Raw genomic sequence first — 23,123 nt, 5'->3', positions numbered from 1 at the left:
CAAATAGATTTACTATTTCCTTTATTCTCTCTGCCACTCGGCTCCTCAACACAGAGGTGAAATAAACAGAGCCAAGTCTTTTTTTTTCCCTTATTGTTTACTGTTCTAATGTGGTTCTGTTTTGTAACTGGCCTTTATACTTTGTTCCTTATTTGCACTAAAGCTCAGCTCTGATGCCCTTAACTGTACGAGCACCTGACCTGTGTGAAATGTATGTGTGTGTTTTTTTATTGTAGTCTGAGACAAACGGAATTGCCCTTTGTGGATAAATAAAGTTTTCTAAACTAAACTAAAATGCTTTTCTCCATGGAGATGTTATTGCTTTGTCTGGAATGTTTCACAATATGGCATTAAATCTGTCTATGGAGACCAGACCAGACCAATTTACAGGTCAGATCTGTGGAGAAGCGACCATGCTCACAGTCAGAATGTCTATTTTTCTAGGTATTTTTGAGCTGTAAAACCACATGTAATTGCATAAATGTAAGGTTGAACTGTTTAACGTCACACTTTGGAACATTCCAGGCAGAGCAATAATATATTCATGGAAACAAGCAGGTGACAGACCGCCAATCAAAAAGTTACATAATGCACTATTAAAAAAAGGTCCTGAGTTGTCAGTGCCTAAACCTCCATAATGTCACAAACACATTTTTCTTCATTGTATGGTCAGAGTTCAGAGCCTCTAGAATTCCCTCCCTGAGCTGCAGAGGCTGCACTAGCACTGACTCAGGATTGGTGCAGGTGCTGGGGATTAGGTTGAGACCAGAGAGAGAGACATTTTAGGTTTAAAACAACTGGATTCAGTCATAGTCATCCTGAAAACCAAAATACCAAATGATAACATCAACAGCCTCTGTAGTTTCATTAATAGAAACAGGAATAGAAAAAATATTACCCCAGCATATTGGAAAGTTTGACCAACATCAGTATGTGAAACTATTAGCTGTTGAGTAACCTAACAGTCATCTGTGACTAGTTTTGTGACACAGTTGCAAAGGGAGATCAATTCAGTGTGACCAGTGAATACAAGTGTACTTAAGTTTTATTAGTATTGCACAAAACTAAATCCAAAAACAGAAATGAGAATAAGGGAGTGACGTTAATGACACTGTATGGAGTGAAATGAGAGTTGACCCTTTGTCCAGATCTGAGACAGTCCATTAGAAAATGAGCCAACACTGTTCAAGTTTTTAAAATGGTCAGATTCAGGGTTGCGCTTTTGGATAGTTCAAGGTAAAATACAAAGCAATTAAAAGGGATTCTGGTGCTGGTTCTTCTCCCTAGAACTGAAATCAAGTTTAGTATCGTGACAACATTATGGTAGTATGGATCTGGGTTAGTGGTCAGCTGGAGTGAGGTAGGTAGGTGCACTGCTATGACGTGTTTAGCTTCTGCCCACCATTTGTGAGTATGAGATTTGAGGCATCACGTTTTTATCTGAAAACCACATCAATACTGTAGAAATATGAATGTTTGTAACGGGAAGGCACGGTCCAATACTTAAATTGTCCATTGCTGTTCAGGTTACAACCCGAGGAAACACAACCAGACGTAGGGATCAGCCTGAGAATCGAACCTACGACCATATGACTTCAGGGCGACAGATGAGATTTGCTGAGGAGAAACACGACCCAAAGCCAAACCCGGCGTACAGAGGCTGGCTGAAGGCGGCGCTGAAGGTGTGGAGGTGGACCAATCGATTCTCCAGGACTCTGTAGAACGAGAGGAACCCCTCCTCCCGGTCCAGGAACACGGCTACTCTCCCCACGGCGCCCCACGGAGGAACGTCCAGGTACTGCTCCTGATTATTCCCACAGACGGAGATTCGACCATTGGAGCACCAGATCCTCCAGGAGCCGCTGTTTTGTCCGAACACGATTCCCGTGTCTCTTCCTTTCCGTGGGGTGTCTTTGTAGCTCACGGCAATGCTGACCACCCCGCTCCACTCCACCTCCCAGTAGTGGCGCGCTGTGAGGGCGGTCGAGCAGAGGACCTGGGGGTACCAGTCAAAGCGGGTCTGGAGGTCTGGGTACGGCTGCTCCTCCTCCACAAAGATCACCGTGCGGAGGTCGGATGAGAGGTCCAATTTTCTGTACGCGGTGTTCAAGTCCAGAGACAGGTCAGTAAAGTCTAAAGGAGGAAAGAAGTTTATGTCACTGCTTAAAAGTCCCACATTACCCTTTTCTGATCTATGTTCTAATGTAGTTTCCTCATCACAAACAGACCTGGATTTGTGTTTATTTTCATTCACATATGTTTAACACACATACCCTGCAGATTTAGTATTTTGAGCTTTGGAGATGTAGACAGAATAATAATAAAGGGTTACTCAAACATGTGTGAATGAAACAAAAAGGTCACAAGAATAGATGTTCAGAAGGTATGTCATTATATACATACATACATATTGGGACGCTGTATTCAGCATCTGCTTCAGTGGCTGTTGTTATTATTATCTGATTTAGGGATGTTTAAGATAATTTATACAATGTGCAAACCACAAAATCTGATGTAAGTAAACTGAGGGACTATAATCACACAGAAATCATTATGATATGAACTCATAATGACATTTTGAGTGTGCATGTAGCCACCCTCCTTGTGTCTGGAGGAGGGTGGGTAATCCTCAGAAACTGCTAAATTCACTGTTTAACTCAGCACATTACTTTAGACATGAGATGAGTGTGTATAGGGTTATACTTACATTTCTTTAAGCCAGGTTTTAAAAACTGTTCTCCACTTGGTGTCAATCTGAAAATACACAGTATACTTTAGGGCTGCTCAACTATGGTAAAAACCCTAATTACAATTACTTGTAGACTGTCTCAATTAACCTTTAGAGAAATTATAGACCAAATAACCAGACTTGCATCTTTACAAACCTGACTCTTGTTGTTCATACATAGTATAGGGATAAAACATTTATTTCCATAGAGAATGTTCTGAAGTATGATTCTAACTTCCCTTTTTTGAGGAATCATACAGATGTTGTGCCACCTCCAGAGAGTTACACTTTAAATGAGAGTCATTAGAGTCCATGGTCTTACCTGAGGCTGCTGAGACTGCCCTTCAGGCTCTTCTCCACAGACGACAGCAGTGTGACCCCTGGGAGTCCTGTGTGGTTGTAGCTCAAGTCCAACTCCATCAAACGAGAGTTCAGGTTCAGAGCGTCACAGAGGACAGAGGCGCCCCTCCCGGAGATCAGGCACCCGGACAGACTGTACAGACACAGCATTCTAATTATTCACTACAATTTAGAGTTTACAAGCACTTTTCAGCACTGATTATTGTACAGTAAAACACGTTCTAATTAGATGCTGACGGTACACAGCAATGCTTCTTACACAATATATTTTGCTCACATATATGGGAAGAAGTGGGTACAGGCCTTTGAAAGTGTACAGACCTGAGTGACTGCAGTTTACAGTTTGGACTCCTCAGACCCTCTGACAGGTGCACCACTCCAGAGTCCTTCAGGTCATTGTTACTGAGATCCAGATGTTTGAGGCCTGAGGAGCAGGACAAGACTGAAGACAGGAGACCACAGCTCTGCTCTGAGAGGCTACAGCACTGCAGTCTGTGAGACAGATCACACAGGTTACACTATTCTTCTTTGAAACTCAGTTAAAGGTACACTATGTAACTTTTCTGGTTAGAGTCTGCCAGCTGCTTTTCTCCATGGAAATTGTATTTCTTTGTACGGAAGGTTCCACAGTATGGCAATAATTATCTAATTATTATCTTATGTAGGTCGAGAAAGACAAGCAGCAAATGTCACCAGGCCAAGTTCCAGGTCATGTTTGTGGAGAAACAACTCCGCTCACAGCAAGAATGCATGCTTTTAAAGGTATTTTGGATGCATAAAAATACCAGGAATGGAATAGTGCTTGTCAAGTCGTGCATCTTTAACACAGTCAGAAACCCCAGGCCTGTAGTTCACCTGAGAGACTCTAGGGTGCAGTGTGGGCTCTGCAGTCCCTCTGTGAGCAGCTGTAGTCCAGAGTCCCCCAGATTGTTCTGGCTCAGATCCAGCTCCTTCAAACATGACGACTGTGCAAATACAACTTTAGACAGAGCCGCACAAGCCTCCTCTCCCAGACCACAGGCAGACAGGCTACAGGAAAACAACAAAACAAGTGTTAAAGAGGTGTGTGTGTGTGCGTGCATGTGTGTGTGTGTGTGTGTGTCTCACAGTGCTGTGTGAGTGAGGACAATTTAGACCACTCCCCCCTGCATCGTATGAGTGTGTAGGGTGTTGGCTCTGGTTCAGTGTGGATCAAAGATAACACCATGAGTGTGAGGAGGCGTCTTTGGCCCTTTAAATGGAGTGTATGAGAACAGCCCTGCACTTCAAGAACTCTGCATGTGCTGCACCATTACCAGAGCTCACAGGTAAGGTCTGTACGACTCCTCAAACGCAGGTACAGTATTAACAGTAAGCATTCACAGTGTCATGTTTTTTATAACATGTAACATCTGTTTCCCTGTTTTTTTAGGCTCAGACGAAGGTTATTCCAAAAACAGTTACTTCAGATTATTGTTATACATTAGTTTTTTTGAATGTGGATGTGGGTCCTTGGGTTTGTCCAGTGCACCCTGAAGTACCAGCTGCAGTGCTCGTATTGTAATCAACGTGCTGTGGGCAATAGGGGTGGCACGGTTCATGAAAAAAAAACTAACCGTAGGGTTCGCTTGTCACGGTTCAGGACGTGGGCTTACCGTACGGTTTCCATGGTTCCCGGCTTATGCAATTGTAGCCACGTGCCCATATGTGACCTGTTTCAATTTGGCGCAAAAGAAGAGGTGTGGAGGGTGGGTGCTGCGTGTCATGTGTAGAAATGGCAAGTAGAGGGGCGTATGGAGATGGTTCGTTACCTCTGAAATCACAGCTGCGCGTCACCGTAAAGACAGTAAATACCTTCTGTACAGGCTGACCACAGCAAACACCAGGATTTCAAAAGTAAATTTTAAAGCACTTATTAAGAGTTTTTCTGGACCTGGGCTCTTTCACGTGACACAGAACTGCCCCAGGAGCATGTTGTGCTGGCGGTAAACACACAAATACAACCAAAGACAAAGATGCATGCTCTCTGTGTATTTTGATGAGGATACGCGCCTACGCTCACGTAAAGCATCAAAAAATAGGATCCATCCTATTTTCTGAAATCTACACATACAGCTAGCTCATGCAGTGGAGCCTCCCTCAGTCACTTTCCATGCATTCTTAAAAGTTACGCGTCCAAAAGTTGCAGTTTTTACACTCACGTAGGGCGAAATACACATGCAGTGGAGCCAGGCCCTTAACTTAGTAACCAAGACAACAATCTCACTAAACCAAGTATTCCGACTCCTGAGGAGGGTTAGGAAGGTGGTAATATTTTTTCTCTTTGGTATCTCTTTGTATATTTTATACAGAGGGATATCAGCCTGGTTTCCACACACTCCATCACATCTCAAGCAGAACCAAACAGGATTGTGTAATCAGATTTGTTTCTTTTAGTGATACATATGAAATAAAGGAGCTCATTGATCACCAGGCCACCAAAACAGTGCTCATTGATTCAGCAGAAATCGGCAATGTTTTTCAGTCCCCTGTGACGCTTTCTCTTTGTTTTTTCCTCATGAGCAGCCATATTTAATTCGATACGAGCCATGTGTAACAGGGGGAATGGGACTTTAATGGGTGTGTTTTTCCTTTGTGTGGGTTTTTTCTTTGTTTGGTATGGGCCAATGGCCATGTAATTGGCAGCTGTGGGGCGGTGCCTATTGCATAAAAACCCTGTAAACCTTCTCCCTCTCACACCTGGTTGTCCTTTGTTCAGGTTAGTAAAAAGCAGCTCAATACATGGCACTTGGGTCTAACTGATTTCATTTTGTTCATTGAATGTCTCGCTCTCTCTCACACCTGCTTGTCCTTTGTTCAGGAGGTCCTTGGACAGTCCTAAGATATATCGGCCACTCTGTGGATCAAACTGGAGCACGCTGGGGACAAGGTGCGACACCGGCCATGCCAGCCGTCATTTGCCTGCCACGGAGTCACGCCAGCTGACTGAATGCCTGGACCTCTGGACTAGCTCAAAGTTTTAACCTTTTTGTCAAACTTAACAAACTTCTCCCACTCCTATGACCTGTTGATTCCTCTTTTAACTTAAAACGACTGTGGATTATGGTTATAAAATCCTTCAAACTGAACTTGTCTGTTTATAGTTCTCTGGTGATCACAGTACCTGTTGTGTGGGGCGGTTAAGCCCTTAGGGGGCGTTACACATGTGTCCCTGGTTGGATAATCTACCTGTCAGTCACACCCATCTGAACTTGGATTCACTCGTTCAGTGTTCAGGATCCCAGGCAAATGTGACTGAAGTTGAGGTAGATTTCTGAGCACATAAACACGACTAGTCACAACTAGTGAGACTAGCCTCAGCTCACTGCCACAACTATACTAACTAAAATTGTTCTCCAAACATGTTTATGGTTTTAGGTTCCCCATGTCCTAAACTGCCATCTCAAGAAATGGCTCAGTATAAAAGAAGAAATGAAGAGCACATGTGGTTTTGCTACATATCTCCCTACCTCCAGCTGCTCTTAAAGCACTTTACATGAAAGAATCCTTCACAAACTCACACACCAACACACACACACACTAGGGCCAAGGTGGACCAACACTGCCTCTGATACAGTCATTTAGCGCTGCTAAATTATGGGCTGTATGGCTTTGGTTGCCCCGGGTTACATCATGTCCTGTTTATTATATTTTTTTTAATCATTGATGGGGTGGCCTAAAAGCATGAGATCAATGAGGGGAAAATGGCTGCCAGGTTAAATCTTAGTGCATCTTTTAAAAAACACAGTGGTTTGGACATCAACTCAGAATCTATTTATTATGGTTCAATGGATGCCATGAACAAAGTGGAGCTAATTTGATCTAATTTAATCAAAAAAAGAAAAAAAAAAGTTTTAAATTTAGATTTTTATGAATGGAACAGTGATTTTATATATATATCTGTGTGTGTGTGTGTGTGTCTATGTGCTCATCTACTTTTTTTGTATCAAAAATCAGACCATAATCGTGATTAAAATTAGTATCTAGAGACTAGATACTCGTTTGAGCAGGTATCAATACTAAAAAAAGTCTCTCAGAAAAGTAAAAAAAAACTCACATGGCTCTGCTGGAAGCTTTGATGACGGGCAGCAGCCTGAGCAGCACGTCCTGAGAAGCTCTGAACCTCCTGAGGTCAAACAGGTCCAGCTCTGTGTCCGAGGACAGAAGGATGAAGGCCAGAGCCGACCACTGAGCCGGGGGCATGTGTCTGGAGAACTGCCCCGCCCTCAAGTAACTCTGCACCAGGTCCAACAGACTGCGATCATTCAGCTCACCCAGACCGTGGAGCAGGTTCAGGGCTCTCTCTGTAGAATCACACTCATTCATCTTTAGTTTGATGTACACTGCTGTCTCCTCTGCAGCGCCCCCTGTCTGTGGGATGAGACCTTGCAGGAGGCTCTGATTGGTCGGCAGAGAGAGCCCCAGAAGGAAGCGCAGAAACAGGTCCCAGTGTCCGTTTGAGCTCTGTAAGGCCTGATCCACAGCCTTCTGGTAGAACAGCTGCCTGGAGGCGTTGTGGGTTTGTTCTGGAAAAAGCAGGTTGACTCCAGTTTCATAGAAGGTCTGATGGACGTGGAGAGCAGCTAGAAACTCCTGCACACTCAGATGGATGAAGCAGTAGACCTTGTCCTGGTACAGGCCTGGCTCCTCTCTAAAGACCTGTGTGAACACTCCGGAGTACACTGAAACCGCCTCAGTATCCAGCCCACACTCGCTCAGGTCACTCTCGTAGAAGATCAGGTTTCCTTTCTGCAGCTGCTCAAAGGCCAGTTTTCCCAGACACTTCACCATCTCCCTGTTTTCAGGAGACCAGGCTGAATCTGCCTCCAGTTTCCCATCATATTTAACGTTCTTCTGTTTAAGCTGCACTACTAGAAGGTGGACATACATCTGTGTGAGAGTCCGGGGCAGCTCAGGTTCTGTTTGTTCCAGAAGCTTCTGTATAACAACAGAGAGGATCCAGCAGAAGATTGGAATGTGGCACATGATGTGGAGGCTGCGGACGCTCTTGATGTGGGAGATGACGGCTGTGGCCTGGTCTATGAACCTCTTCCTGAAGTACTGCTCCTTCTGTGGGTCGGTGAACCCTCGTACCTCTGTCACCATGGAGACGCACTCAGCAGGGATCTGATTGGCAGCGGCGGGGCGCGTGGTTATCCAGAGGCGAGCGGAGGGAAGCAGGCTTCCCCTGATGAGGTTCACCAGCAGCACGTGCACTGAGGCGGACTCTGTGGGGTCGCTCAGGGCCTTGGTTTGTCTGAAGTCCAGAGGAAGTCTGCACTCATCCAGACCGTCAAAGATGAAGAGCACCTGGAGGTCTTCAAAGTTGCAAAGACGTTTGGATGGACTGAAGAAGTGGTGCAGCAGCTCCACCAGGCTGAACTGTGTGTCTCTGAACACATTGAGCTCTCTGAAAGTGAAGGGGAACAGCAGTTGGAGGTCCTGGTGGGCCCGGCCTTCAGCCCAGTCCAGACTGAACTTCTGAGTCAGCACCGTTTTTCCCACACCAGCCACACCTTTCGTCAGCACCGCTCTGATTGGTCCTTGTGTCTCTGTTACCCCTGCTCTGATTGGTCCCTGTCTGTGGGCGTGGTCTTTAAAGATATCTTCACACGTTATTGTCATTTCTGGAGTGACTGGTCTCCTGGATGCCATCTCCATGTGTCTGACCTCATGTTCCTGGTTGACCTCTGAGGCTCCTCCCTCTGTGATGTAGAGCTCTGTGAAGATCTGATTCAGGGGGGCGGAGTCTCCTGCTTTTGCCACACCCTCAAACACATGACTGAACCTCTGCTGCAGACTGGACTTCAGCTCCCTCTGATAGACCCCAGTAAGACTGCCTGAAAACAGTCAAGACCATAGACTCAATACATATTCATACACATATCACTACTAGTGTTGTACAACATTTCAAACTCAATTTCAATACTGAATGAAAATCAGCTCCACCAAATCCAAGGCCATGGTTCTCTACTAGAAAACGGTGTCTTGCCCTTTCCTGGTGGGTGGAGAGTCCCTGCCTCAAGTGGAGGAGTTCAAGTATCTCAGGGTCTTGTTCATGAGTGAGGGGAGGATGGAGGGTGAGATGGACAGGTGGATCTGTGCAGCATCGGCAGTGATGTCGCTGTATCGGACCTTTGTGGTGAAGAGGGAGCTGAGCTGAAAGGCAAAGCTTCCTCTTCACCACAACGGCTCGATTTACAGTCAATCTCTGTTCCTCCCCTCACCTATGGTCATGAGCTCTGGGTAATGACTGAAAAGACGAGATCGTGGATACATGTGACAGAAATGAGTTTCCTCTGCAGGGTGGCTGGGCGCTCCCTTAGAGATACGGTGAGGAGCTCAGTCACACGGGAGGGGCTCGGAGTAGAGGTGCCGCTCCTCCACATTGAGAGGAGCAGCTGAGGGGAATCTGGAGGACATCTGTTCTGATGCCTCCTGGACGCCTCCCTGGGCAGGTGTTCTGGGTATGTCCCAATGGGAGGAGACCCCGGGGAAGACCCTGGACACGCTGGAGGGACTATGTCTCTGGGCTGGCCTGGGAACGCCGGCGGGTCCCGCAACCCGGCCCCGGATAAGCGGACGAAAATGGATGGAATTTCGATACTCAGTACTACACTCAGTACTCAATGCAGATTTCGATACCACGATGATAATAATAATTAAAAAAAAAACACACACTTTCTTTAGACAGAAGAATGTCACTGTCAACATTAAATCATAGTACTTTCTTTTCTATTCCCATGTGTCCTGATATTTGTAATTCCTCAGCGGTCCGGGTAGGTTCCATAGTGGTCCATGCGCGTATACTAGTCTTCTACTTTTTTAGTATCAAAATCAGAAACTAATTAATATTAAAAACTATATTAAAACTAGTATCAAAGCTAGATACTGATTTGTGCAGGTAATACTAAAAAAGTCCCATTCACAGGACAGAAATGAACCTTTTTAATGTCTTTAAAATGATCTTGAGGCGTATCAGGACAAGTAGAAGAGCACATAGACTAGTATACACTCATGGGCCACTATGAACCCACTGGACCACTGAGGATTACACACATGGGATTAGAAAAGAAAGTACTACTATTTAATGTTGAAAATCCCATTCTACATAGCTACACTGTTGTTCCTGTATTTGACTTACTGCAGTGAAGTTTCTCCGCCAGCTCCTGATGCTGCATCCTCCTCAGAACATCCATAGTGATGTTCAGAAATGACTCTCTGTTCCTCTGCTCCTCGTCCTCCTCGTTCTCAAGGCATTGTGGGTAATCTGAGGCCAGAACTCTGTGGTACCGCTTCAGTTCCTCTTTCACAAAACTAATGAGACTGTGCTCCAGACGCTGAAGAAGAAACAATATGAAAGAGCAACACCGACTCTTGGGAGCTTTGAGACATGTTATAATGTTTGAGCTCCAAATCTCAGAATGGTCCTCATCATTAAAGGTTTGCATTGTGTAACTTTTCTGGTGGAGGGTCCGTCAAATGCTTTTCTTCATGGAGATGTCATTGCTTTGCACAGTGTGGCATTAAACCTTTCTATCTTCATGGAAACAACCAAAAAGTTACACAATGCACCTTTAATGATAACAGAGCGATGGTTATGTCATAAAAGGATGAAGATAAATAATACTGACCGTAAATATGGAGTTTAGTGTTTCCTCTGAGATCCACTGCGCCGTCCTGCGAACATATGGGCCAATCAGAGCAACTCAATACTTTTCCATTGAGTTGCATTATAGTATTGATACTTTGCATTATAGTATTGATACTTTGCATTATAGTATTGATACTTTGTGGTGATGTCATGGTGGGGGTGCTCTGCATGTATGTATATGGTAGAATGTTCTCAGTTATCGTGGTGACACATGCACACTAGAGCCCGACTGATATGGATTTTGTTGTGGCCGATATGAAACCGATAAAATGGGAGTTGGAGCTGCCGATAGCCGATATAATCGCCAATGTCTTTAGTGATGTAAAAATTCACTGTAAATCTTGAATTGTTTAAAAAACTTAGTTTGGCTCTAGTGGATTTTAAATTGGGTTTATTTAGGCAACATTTATTGTTATTCTGACTCTTTACATCATATTTACAGACAATAGATCACATTCTAGCTACTAGTGATGGGTAACAGGACTAAACCAGAACTGAACCAGGATTGAGTGTCGGGACTTGGTCTCTATCTCTCTCCATCTCTCAAACTCAAGATTAGTCCTGGTTTATTCATTTTATGCTGAACTACAGACAAACATGCACGTTTTTTTTATCCTATGCACATGCAGATTTCTGAAAGTTTTGTTTTCAGCCGCTGCCGCTGTCAAACTGCGGGTCTGCATGCGCGTGAAGAGAAAAAAAGTGAGAGAAAGAAAACACGGCTCCCAATAAGAAGCATGCTCCTGTCGTTCGCTTCAAAGAGCCGGTTCTAAGAGCCGCTTCGATCGTGACCGACCATCACTACTAGCTAGAAAAGAAACTCCCGCTATTAGCCTTTAGCCGTAAATGCATTCACACGTCTATTCATAGCTCATTTACATATCAATGCTGGTCCAGTAACAAATATACGGTCAATATAGTCACTTTACAATAGACCAATAGAATGTGTGATAGCTATAGCAGCTAATCGATAACCAAAAACTAGCTTCAAAGTCGACATATTTCCAACACTAAGCCTCACACAGGCTCCTCCTCACATCACAAGTCTGCACTAATAAATGTCCTTTTAATCCAGACTCAAACCGATTGTCCGTAAAAAGAAAACAATCTCAATGTTTGGATCTATGTCTGCGAGTGTAAACAAACACACGTGAGTGGCGACTCTGTGGTGTGTTCAGGGACAGTACGGACACACAAATGACTCTGTAGATAAATACTGATGCGATGCCACATATTAGGACATTTATCTGTCTGTAAATTGGATTAAATGAACATAATGTAGAGAGTCTAAACTTTATAATGAGGTATAACATGCCCACGTGAAATATTGGCCCATATCAGCAAGCATATCGGCCGATAGCCGATATGTCTACAGGAGCCCATATCAGCCGATAATATCGGCCAACTGATATATCAGTTGGGCTCTAATACACATATTAGCAAACACAGCTTGTTTTGTTTTATGTATGGTTTATTATGCATTTATTTTTCCCCAATAAACCTTTTTCACAATGGCTGGAAGTCCTGCACGATAAGGTTTACAGAAGTTCCGGTTAATGCTTTTCTATGCTAAAATGTCTGAAAATGAAATGAAATGCATATTCTCCAGCAGCTTCATAAATCTGCCCCACCAAATCTTCAACCAACAAGCTCCACAAAGGATAAACATTCTAACATGAAGAATTTATCCACAAATATCAAGAGAAGAAAGACAAAAACTTAAAGGAGAAGAATGACCACACATCAGTGACACACTCAACTAAACTAACCACTGCAATGGGGAACTTCTGGCTGCTCTATTTAGAGAATAAAAAATTGCATATGAAATGATATTTTATATTTTTAATCCTTATCAGTTTGTTATTTGAATTAAAAAAATGCATTATCAAATACTACCATGTTTTTTTTTATGTAGGAACTATATCCTGAGTTATTATACTATTTATTACTATTTAATTAATAGCATTGTCTACTGTTCCTTTTTGGCATTTATGTATGTGTTCCTTATACCTCCAGACCCCGCCCTTGCTCCCCCTCACTCTCCCCTTTAGTCCTCCAGACCCCCCCCCCCCCCACTCTCCCCTTTAGTCCTCCAGACCCCGCCCCTCCTCCCCTTCACTCTCCCCTTTAGTCCTCCAGACCCCGCCCCTCCTCCCCTATCACTCTCCCCTTTAGTCCTCCAGACCCCGCCCCTCCTCCCCTTCACTCTCCCCTTTAGTCCTCCAGACCCCGCCCCTCCTCCCCTTCACTCTCCCCTTTAGTCCTCCAGGCCCTGCCCCCTCACTCTCCCCTTTAGTCCTCCAGACCCTGCCCCTCCTCCTCCTCACTCTCCCCTTTAGTCCTCCAGTACTGCCCCTTTTATCAGTTTTGAAAGTTTTCATTAATGCTGATTTTTGTAGTTTACTGAGTTGTTTTTCACTTACGCTTCTCTGTCTCTGTCAATGGAGTTCTTTTTCTTCGGGGACACATATCTGCTCCCATGTTCAGGTCTGTGGAAAGAAGTGGTTTGAATATATTAATTTAGTGACGTTGTTCATGGGATTCTGCTTCCTGGTCTATTCAATATTTTGAGAATGTTTTACCATTTAAAGATGGAAGATAGAAGAAGTTATATTTAGTTTTAGATGGTTCATCACTGGGCGTGTGCAAAAATATTGAAATATTGTTTTAATGTATCATTTAAATTGATGATGGGCTGCTGCAAAAAATGACAGTGTGCCTTATGTATTAATTCTGGTTGTGTTTTCTGACCTCGAACCGATTTTATGTGGTACACGGCTATGACTTTGGTAAGTTATGAAGCTGCACCACTTGATAGAATGTCAAAGCATTACAGCTAACGTAGTCAGGAGCCTTGCAGAGCTGAACCGCGTCAGTGCACAAGGAGCGAGCTGTTTTTTTCAGCGCTTATAGTTTATGCAAATTATCCATGTGGCAAAGCTGCATTAAACACATTATTATTCGATGTATATTTGAATCGTCCTCATAGGAAATAAAAATACAAAGCCACATTCACATTCATAATCCACATTCACCAAGACAGAGAGGCAACGCTGGGCAAGTTACACCACGATCTGTCGATGGATGGTGGACTCCTGGGCTAAGGATCAGTCTCAAGTGTCGTCTATTTGTTTCTCTTAATGCATGTTATAATCGAGTGCAACTTATGTATGAAAATAGACGAGAATTCAACATTATTGATATTGGGCCTTACAATCCCATATGTCTTATAGTCCAACACAAACTTAGTAGACTTAGGCTATGTTCAGACTGCAGGGCTTAACGCTCAATTCCGATTTTTTTGTGAAATCCGATGTTTTTGCGAGGTCGTTCACATTTGCAATTAAATGTGTCTTGTATGTGACTCCAGTGTGAACGTTTAACGGCCCGAAAGTGTCCCACATGTGCACTGGAGACACAACGACGTCAACCACAGCGAGCGCATGCTCTGTGTTTACAGAAGTTGTCCAAACATGGACGCAGCATTGAGCACCTGGAGATTTTAAAGTTCCTCTCGTATCAGGAGCCAGAACATGAACAACTTACTTGTTTTAAGGAGGAGATTGAGAAGGAGAAGGACGAGGTTTTTGGTCGTGGTGTTTTGTGGGGCAGCGGCAGCGACGTCCGTTGAAATGAACGTGTGGATGTGGAGACGGAGCCAAGAGTGGTGAGTGGTGATGTGCTTCACTTCAGTGACACGGAGTTCATTAACAATTTTCACCTACTTTCAGCGCACAGAATAGTGACGTTTGTGGCTTGTTGATAACGTGTAGGTGGATGAATGCACTTTGGCCGTTCAGACTGAAGTCGCATGTCAAAAGATCAGATATGTATCAGTTTCAGGAGCACATATCCAAGTGTCCTGGGTCACATTTGAAAAAATCGATCTGTGTTGTTCAGACTGTCATTAAAAGATCAGATACAGGAACATAGAGGCCAAAAAATTGGATTTGGGTCACTTCAGGCTGCAGTCTGAACGCAGCCTTAGAGGATGACCGTATTTATAGTTATTGGTGATGGTGGCACTTGTAATTGGGTGTTTTCAGTTGTGGTAATGATTTTCTTTGTATTAATCGGGTTTGTTTTTTTCACTTATAGCATGTCTCCTTCCCCCCAGCTTTAGGGTGGAGCCTCACCCCTGCAGTAGTATCCTCACCAGTTAAAAGCACCTTTAATATTTTTGTAAATAAAAGCTGCTGTATGGCTGTTAGACCCACACACTGACTGGCTTGCTTTGTAATTAAAGCTACCTGTAAATTCCAGGTGTTAAATATATTCATTATACAAATTTAGATAAGCCATTTAGATGAGCGATCAGCGCAGTTTATGTAAATGAGCCATGAGGTTTAAGTTTCCTTTCTGTAAAACGTAAACAAATGTGGCATATCTGCATTAAAAACGTTATAATGTCAAACGGCTGATGTGGCTCTAGTGTGGTTGTGGTTTATATGTTTGTAAAGTTGAGTTTATTTATGCACAAGATTTTAATTAATTTGCTGCAGTGTAGAACTTGTACAATAGTGTTTGGAAGCGTGGATCTGTGCAGCGTTCACTGGTGAGGAGCCCCTCGAGTTTCCTCTGCTAAAGGAGCTCATGGTTGTTTGTATTTTTCCTGGTTTATTAAATATATCATTTTTGCGTTTGTGCATTTGTAAGATTACGTCAAGAAAGCGGGAGAGTGCATTTATAAGGGAGACACTGATGTGCACTCAGAGAAACAATGATGCGAATTACTAACACTATAACAATTACTGAGATGAATAAAGTGAAAGTGCTGAATATTGATTTCTGTTTCTCGCTGTCATTGTGGATAATTCTTGTGAGAAATCATGAATATAGATGATTATCATTATTTATTATTAATAATGTCTAATTAAAGGAAAACTGAGCACATGTGTTATTTCAGAAGAGTGTATCAAAGTGGTCGCCCTTGGTACGACTCAGTGCCCATGAAGTAGCTCTCAATTTCAAAAAGGTTGGTGACCCCTGCTTTAGATCTTCATGGAGACCAAACCAGACCAAGTTACAGGTCAGATCTGTGGAGAATGTCTGTTTTTCTAGGTGTTTTTGAGCTATAAAAACACCTGAAATTTAATAAATGTAAATACTGTGGAACATTCCAAAACTAAAGAGACTGACAGTGTTTTCATGTGTCAGTGATGCAGTCTGGTTTTCTTACTCTGTTTTTGGTTTTGAAGATGATGGAAAATCCCAGTTTCTGAGCAGAGAGCGGTCACAGCTCACAGACGCGTAGGCAGAGTCACAGTCTGAGCTGTGGAGAAGACACGACAGTTAGAGGCAGATGTTTATGGATGATTTCACATTTTACACTCTCTGACATCCCGGGGGCCGTTTGTGTCCATGCAGTGGACGTTCTCGCCTTTGAATCACATTTTTGTTATTATTAGAGCCACAAAAATGTCCAGATATTATTAAGTCACCCCTCCCACCTCCCATTAGCATGACGTAAAAATAGACCCAAAAATGTATGTATAAATGAATTTTTAAAAATAAAAAAAATATATAATAATATAAATAAATATAATCAAATCGAATAAAATCAAATAAAAATAAAATTAAAACATACAATAAAATTTAAAAAAATCAAAATATTCAAATCAAAATCGAATTGAATCAAATCAAATCAAATCGAATCGTGAGCTTTGAGCACAGGCCAGAGGGAGCAACAGTAGTAGTACAGCTTTTACTTTCAGAGTCTTGAGTCATGCTGAACACAAAACTGGAGATCTCTGTGCTTGAAACTATGGTGAGGTTTAGTTTTGAAATATTTAAAAATTACAAAATGTACACATCTTATATCTGACAGCTCTGTTTAAAATACAATAATCAGACATTGATTATATATATAGTGAAGATGACCAATCTTGTCATGTAAAAACTTACTGTGATAAAGTAAAACGTGATCAAAAGGTCTGAGGCGCTCTGTTGGAATTAGAATAAAAGTCTTTTAATAGGGATCTGCCCTGATGAAGACTCCATGTGTGTCGAAAGGACTTTTCTTCTAATTCCAACAGAGCCTCGAAAGTTTTGACCTCTTTACTTCATCACAGTAAGTTTTGACTTTACAGCCTTGGTCATCTGTGGCCACACCAGTCTGTCAAAACCTGATCTCCTCAGATCTCTGAAGCTCAGCAGGACTGGGCCTGGTCAGGACTTAGATCAGGGGTGTCCACACTTTTTTCATCAAGGGCCACATGTCTAAACACTGACGAAGCAGAGGGCCGATGGAGGGCCGTAGACTGGTGCTCATAACAGTGAATTATTAAAATATGTGAATGTTTAACACGTTAAAATGAGCCATCAGTCTTTATTCATGCTAAGATCCTCAAAACTACACACTAAATATTAAATATTGGCTTTATCAATTTTCAAAAAACTTGCAAAAAAAAAGTAAATTTTTCGTTGATGCAAGGTAATTTGGGTCAATTCTCCTGGAAGCCTGAGGGCCAAGAAAAAAATTTGTCTGAGGGCCGCATTTGGCCCCCAGGCCATAGTTTGGACATGTCTGACTTGGATGGAGACACTGGGAAAATCAGGAGCCACAGAAGGCACCAGTCACAAAAACTGTCATTGTGTCCTTAGGCAAGACATTTCACCCACATGTGTAGTATGAAAGTGGTGTGTGTGTGTGTGTGTGTGTGTGTGTGTGTGTGTGTGTGTGTGTGTGTGTGTGTGTGTGTGTGTGTGTGTGTGTGTGTGTGTGTGTGTGTGATGGTGGAGATCAGAGGGACTGATGGTGCAGATTGGCAGCCGCTCTTCTGTCAGTGTGTCCCAGGGCAGCTGTGGCTACAGTAGTATCTTACCACCACTGGGTCTGGAGTGAATGAATAATCATCTGTAAAGTGCCTGTAAAGTTTGGAGTCTCGTCCTTGAGGAGCATCTGTTGTGGACTTTTACTAAGAGACACTGAAGCTCTCACTTCCTCTGTGTTTTTTATACACTCAGACATTTATATTTTCTTTTGCTCTATCAAAATGTAAAACATAAAATTTACGTATTTCTGCACTTCATATTAAACTTTCTACACGTAATATTGTCTAACTGATAAAGAAGTGTAATTCTTCACTCAAAGGTGTGAAACAAAGGGGAGATTCTGGTATTTTTTTTATTCTATTCTCTTCTAGTCTATTCACAGTTTCTTTGATACTTTAACCTCAAGAAATGTACAGGGATTTTTTTTTTAAGTTAATTTCTGAAGAACTACAAAATATCTCATGTACTAAATCACCCAAAAGTGTTCATATACTGATGTTGTCACCCACCCCAAAAGTAAATATGACTAAAGTATCATTAACTCACGCTGCATCTCTTTTAAAATCGATGTTTCTGAACAAAGAGCCGTCACTTTTCAGAGACAAACTGCGAGGAGAAGGTTTAGGTCCAGAAAGTCCAGAAGCTTCATCTCTGAAAAAAGAAAGATACACATTACAGAAAATATGAAACTCAAATATTATGCAAATGAGCAATCTCCAGGAGAAGTCGATGTCTTTTCATTGGGCAGAATATTTTAAACAGCACCTGGGTACATTTGTAGTCTGTTTGTCTTTTTTGTTTTGGAGACACTCCTCTTGTGTTATAACATCAAATCCCATCAAATCTGTTTCTGGCTCCTTTTATCCTCTCTTCCTTGTGTGCTCACAACCTGAAGTGATTCAGGTCATCCACTTGTTTGATGTAGTCTTTTTGTTTCGTACAAATACTTCTGATCTGATTAAAATGTCTGATCAGCAAACTTTTTTTTCAGGTGAGGAGGATGAAAGAGTCTGCATGTAAAAATTCATCAGTTTCTTTTCGATACAGATGTGTCACTAGTTCGTTCTCTTCTTGTTTGATCAAAATATCCAGGAAGATTATTTCTGTTTCTCTGTGGTTTAAAGTCAATTTTAAGTGTTGATGATTAATATTGAGAAAATCATAAAACACTTTCTTTTGGCCCCACATACTGTATATCATAAAAATCCAAAGCTTTATCAGAATTTATGGATTATTGCACCTGAATATAAGCCACATCAACTACATTTTAAAAGAAAAAAAAATTACTTTTATAGGCCGCACCTGACTATAAGACACAGGTGTCTACGTCTTCAGCGTTTTCAAGTCGAGACATCTGCTTTTATCGCCTCTGAAAGCTTTTGTTGTCTTGAGTCAGTTCGTCACGCTGCCGTCGCCAACGTCTCATCGACTCACTGATGCTGAGTTCACGTGCAGCAGCAGCTCTGTTTTCTTCTTCCACAGCCACATCAATCACCTTTAACTTAAAAGCTGCATCATCTGCATTTCTTCATGTGTTTTCCATGAGGGAGGTGTGTGCATGAAGCACAAAATAACTGTTCAAAACACAATCGAACAGCATCTTCCTCAGCGCATCAGCCCCGTCTCTCCCCTGCACATGTCTCCTGCAGAAAGAGTCTCTGTTCTGTCTGGATCATGTCAGTGTCTTGGAGAATTTCAGCAGATTTCAGACTCTCTCGGGGGCGGGGACAGGTGTATGGATCAGGTATTAGTGGATGTCCGGCTATTGAAGTTTGAAATATTTCTTCTCATCATTTAAGCAAACACCTGATTTAACTTATACAGGTTATTAAGACGTATTCCACTCACTCATGTTAGTTTAGCATCATCATATCTTATTTTATCACACAGCGATAAAATGTTTTAGTGCTGACAACAGCGCTAACGCTACAACTTCATATTAACCCTTTCCAGGCGTTGCAGATTTGCAAGAGCTAAATTCCAATTACCTACTTACTCCAAATCCATATTTTATGAGCCTTTTTTACTCAGGAGTGTTTTTTCACATCCATGCTGATAAACGTGGACAATGCAGACTGTGCAAGAACGGCTCCACACAAACAACCTGCCAGAAGTGCAAAGTACTTTTGTGCTTTACAAAGAATAAAAATTGTTTCTTGGAGAACCACACAAAAAAGTGATGTTGTTCTGCCACTGTAAAGCTGTTACACTTGCTTTATATTTTCATTGTTATGAAAAGTGGTTTACACATAAAGTTAGTGTTCATATCATTTTCAGTCTTCAGTGTTAATTTAGCACAATGGGCCAATGCTGCAAATCTGTAACATCCCAGAACACACTGGATGTGAAGGTCTCTCTCAAAAAAAGTCAGGATTGTATATTACTACCCCATTTGATAATTTTCCCCAAATATCAGATTTTTCCTGTTACTAAAAGTTCGTTTGAGCCTGAGAGGGATAACACTCACTGCACTCAGGCTGTGTGCAAATCCACTGTGCTGATAAACAAATAATCCACCCATATATTCGCCACATTGTTGTATAAACCTCAGGGTTCAAAGTGTGAGAAAAAAGTAGCGCCTTATAGCCCAGAAATGATGGTATATGGTTTTAGAATGATTCTTTTTCTTGGTTGAGCACACGTTCATTTTCAAAACAGGTAACATCCAATGAGCTAGAAATTAAATCCATTTTGCTTCTCATAGTTGTGCCTTTGACTTATGACTTATAAAGGCCGTAACAAGTAATAAAGTGTCGTGAGTGTACCACATGCATATATTAAATACTGAAATCATATATTTGTTTGAATATTACATAATGCTTAACCACTGAAATCTGATATATATGTTTAAAGGTACCACTGTGTGAAAGCAGATATGTTTTTATGGTATTCCCTTTGCAGAGATGAGGGTTGTGTCTTTTTAAGGAAATCCTTTACAGAGCAGCTGACGTGGGGTCATCCTGGCTGGCACCAAGCCTAAACAGACCTGGCTATAATTGAAATCTGGTGGTCATCCCCATAAACGGAGAGGCTTCAGGGAGGATCCAAGGCGTGAACCTGGTCAACATATCAGGTCATATTAAAAACACTGTTGCTAAAATGACTTCAGTCATCTCAAATATAAGACGCTGTGCATATTTTATAATATAAGACGCTGTGCATATTTTTTTACCTTTTTCAAACATTAAGATTGTTATTCAATCTCTGGTTCTTTCACATTTAGCTTACTGCTCTGTAATCTGGTCAAGTGCCTCAAAACAGGATCTTGTCAAAGTTCAACAAATCCAGAACAGGGCGGCTCGTCTGGCTCTGCGTTGCCCTTTTAGGACCAGCGTGAGTGTCGTGCATGAGAGGTTCTCCTGGTTTACTGTTTGGGACAGACTTACCTGTAGCCTTATTTTGTTTTTTAAAAATGTATGTATTTTACAAAGAGCCTTGAGCCTTGAGCCCTGAGTTTTATCACAAGACAAGCTTCACATGGACATTTTATATTTCCACTGCCCAGGACTAAAGCTCTGAAAAGAACTGTTCTGTACAGAGCGATAGAGCTTTGGAACACGCTCCCCCAAACCGTAACTGTTCACAAGCACAAACCTAGTTTTAAGAAATTGTTAAAGAAATATATTGGAAATTGTATAGAATTATATCTAGTCATTAGTCATGCATTGTAATTAATGGATATATTATAATTGTAGTAGTGTTGTGTAGTGCAGTAAACTCTGGAACAAGACTGTATGAACTTATGTGTGAACTTTATTATTAAAATGGAACATTTTATTGTAAATTACGCCAACTTGGACCCCAGGAAGAATAGTCTTTACCTGAGTAAAGACTAATGGGGATCCAATAAATAAATAAATAAATAAATAAATAATTTGCATATTCATGTGGTTGTCTTATATTTCTGGGTGGAGGGAAAGCGCAGGCGTTCAGACCACCTGATGTAAGTCCTGTGTAGCTGTAGGCCGTCAGGGACAGTGATTTGACCCAGAGCTCTGTATTAGAATTGTATTGAATAGGGAATAAATTTTTGTGATTTCAATTGATCGATTCCAGTCTTTATTTCTCTGATAGAACACGCTAACACTTATAAATCAAAGACACTTTAGTATTATTAGTTTTATTCACATTTTGTCTGATACTTTAACCTCAAGAAATGTACAGGGATTTTTTTAGCAAATTTCTGAAGAACTACAAAAATATCTCATGTGCCAAATCACCCAAAAGTGTTCATATACTGATGTCATCACCCACCCCAATAGAAAATGTGAGTAAAGTATCATTAACTCACGTCGCGTCTCTTTTAAAATCGATGTATCTGTACAAAGACTTGTCACTTTGCAGAGACAAACTGCGAGGAAAAGGTTTAGGTTCAGAAAGTCCAGAAGCTTCGACTCTGAAAAAAGAAAAGTACACGTCACAGAAAATATGCAACTCAAATATAGAAATGAGAAATCTCCAGTAGAAGTACAAAGAAGCAGACTAAGACATGACACAAGAATAAAAAAGTCTGGATGTAACTTCAACAACAAAGCATTAAAGGTGCACAATTTTGTTAAGAAGTTATGATAGTAAAAGTACTTGAGTAAAAGTAGTACCCACCTCTGCTCGGGGGCCCCTTCCTCTCTGTCCATGTTTGACTCAGATCACAGGAGAAGATCAAAACAGAACTGCAACAGAACAATGACAGATTATATTTCTTATTCATTACACACATACATAAAACATGTGATCAAAAGTGACTTAACCTGTTGTGTTTGGATTTATAATATTGAAAGGGACTAAGCCAAGACTGAACCAGGACTTAAACCTGACTAAAGAAAGACCAGTCAGTTTTAACAAGAAGAGGACTTCGACTAAACTAGGACTACACCAGAACTGAACCAAGACTTAACCAGAACTAATCAAGGAGTAAACCTCTGACCAAACCAAGACTAAACCAAGACTAACCCAGGACTAAACCAAGAACGCACTTACCTGTAATCTCTCTTCAGACATCGCCTCTACTCGGTGTAAAATCCAAATCATTAAAAGTAAAAAATGTAAATCAGGTCTTGGGTGACCTCTGCTCCTGTGTGAGCCAGTGCTTCATGTGCATAAGACAAAAGCTGCTCTGCTGGTTCTAAACTGAAACTACATGAGTCATTTATAAACTTTGGCGCACTTCACACTGGAGATAAATATGTGCGCAGTTTCAGTGTTCTGTTAAAGAGACAGATTTTTGACAGATTTTTATGAGTCTCTAATTTGTACTTAATTTTTAGTTAAACTTGTATGAATATAAATGATAGTTTTACCCAAATCAAGAAGAAACTGCAAAGAAAAGTCTAAAAATATGTAAAAAATTATAGGAAGTAAAAAGTTCAAACACACTGATGACATCCAAAATTTTAACACTTTAAACAGGATTTAAACTAAATAAAAGTGTTTTTGTATATTTGTATTTGTCAACTAATAATTTTAATAAAATATATTTTTCTAGTTATGGAATTTCCTAGTGTGATGTCAGTTTCAGGAAGTAAAATCCATCCATCTATTTTCTTCCTCTTATCCGGGGGCGGGTCACAGCGGCAGCAATCTAAGCAGGAT

General features: G+C 41.6%; 1 protein-coding gene and 1 long non-coding RNA gene across 4 annotated transcripts; one reads left to right on the top strand and one right to left on the bottom strand.

Moving 5' to 3' along the window:
- Positions 1–1,027: 1,027 nt before the first annotated feature.
- On the bottom strand, positions 1,028–22,640 carry LOC110166490 (NLR family CARD domain-containing protein 3-like). 3 transcript variants are annotated; one of them, XM_055154431.1, is made up of 14 exons: positions 22,512–22,640; positions 22,137–22,204; positions 21,826–21,930; positions 18,081–18,185; positions 15,940–16,032; positions 13,184–13,249; positions 10,741–10,786; positions 10,251–10,446; positions 7,164–8,946; positions 3,944–4,117; positions 3,410–3,580; positions 3,051–3,221; positions 2,708–2,754; positions 1,028–2,133 (listed from the first exon to the last, which is right to left on the bottom strand). In XM_055154431.1, the coding sequence occupies exons 2-14, from the start codon at positions 22,166–22,168 to the stop codon at positions 1,580–1,582; spliced, it is 3,543 nt and encodes a 1,180-aa protein (XP_055010406.1). In that variant the 5' UTR covers positions 22,169–22,204; positions 22,512–22,640; the 3' UTR covers positions 1,028–1,579. The 3 variants fall into 3 exon arrangements, with proteins under 3 accessions (XP_055010406.1, XP_055010412.1, XP_055010417.1); XM_055154437.1 differs by lacking the exon at positions 22,512–22,640 and adding an exon at positions 22,283–22,370; XM_055154442.1 differs by lacking the exon at positions 13,184–13,249.
- On the top strand, positions 3,468–6,195 carry LOC129409202 (uncharacterized). Its single transcript, XR_008632275.1, has 2 exons — positions 3,468–3,600; positions 3,754–6,195. It is a non-coding gene; the product is annotated as an uncharacterized LOC129409202 (long non-coding RNA).
- Positions 22,641–23,123: the final 483 nt, after the last annotated feature.

Source organism: Boleophthalmus pectinirostris, unplaced genomic scaffold (genome assembly GCF_026225935.1).
Source record: "Boleophthalmus pectinirostris isolate CB_2022bp ecotype Guang Dong unplaced genomic scaffold, ASM2622593v1 HiC_scaffold_10, whole genome shotgun sequence".
In the NCBI taxonomy this organism is placed as follows: domain Eukaryota; kingdom Metazoa; phylum Chordata; class Actinopteri; order Gobiiformes; family Gobiidae; genus Boleophthalmus; species Boleophthalmus pectinirostris.
This window is presented reverse-complemented; position numbering and strand designations above follow the sequence as displayed.

Excerpts from the sequence above, each read along its gene's own strand:
- LOC110166490 (XM_055154431.1), bottom strand. The coding sequence starts at position 22,168 with ATGGACAGAGAGGAAGGGGCCCCCGAGCAGAG. Across the intron at positions 18,186-21,825 it reads GATTTTAAAAGAGACGCGAC|AGATGAAGCTTCTGGACTTT; the intron begins GTGAGTTAATGA and ends TTCTTTTTTCAG. Across the intron at positions 10,447-10,740 it reads CACTAAACTCCATATTTACG|CGTCTGGAGCACAGTCTCAT; the intron begins GTCAGTATTATT and ends TTTCTTCTTCAG.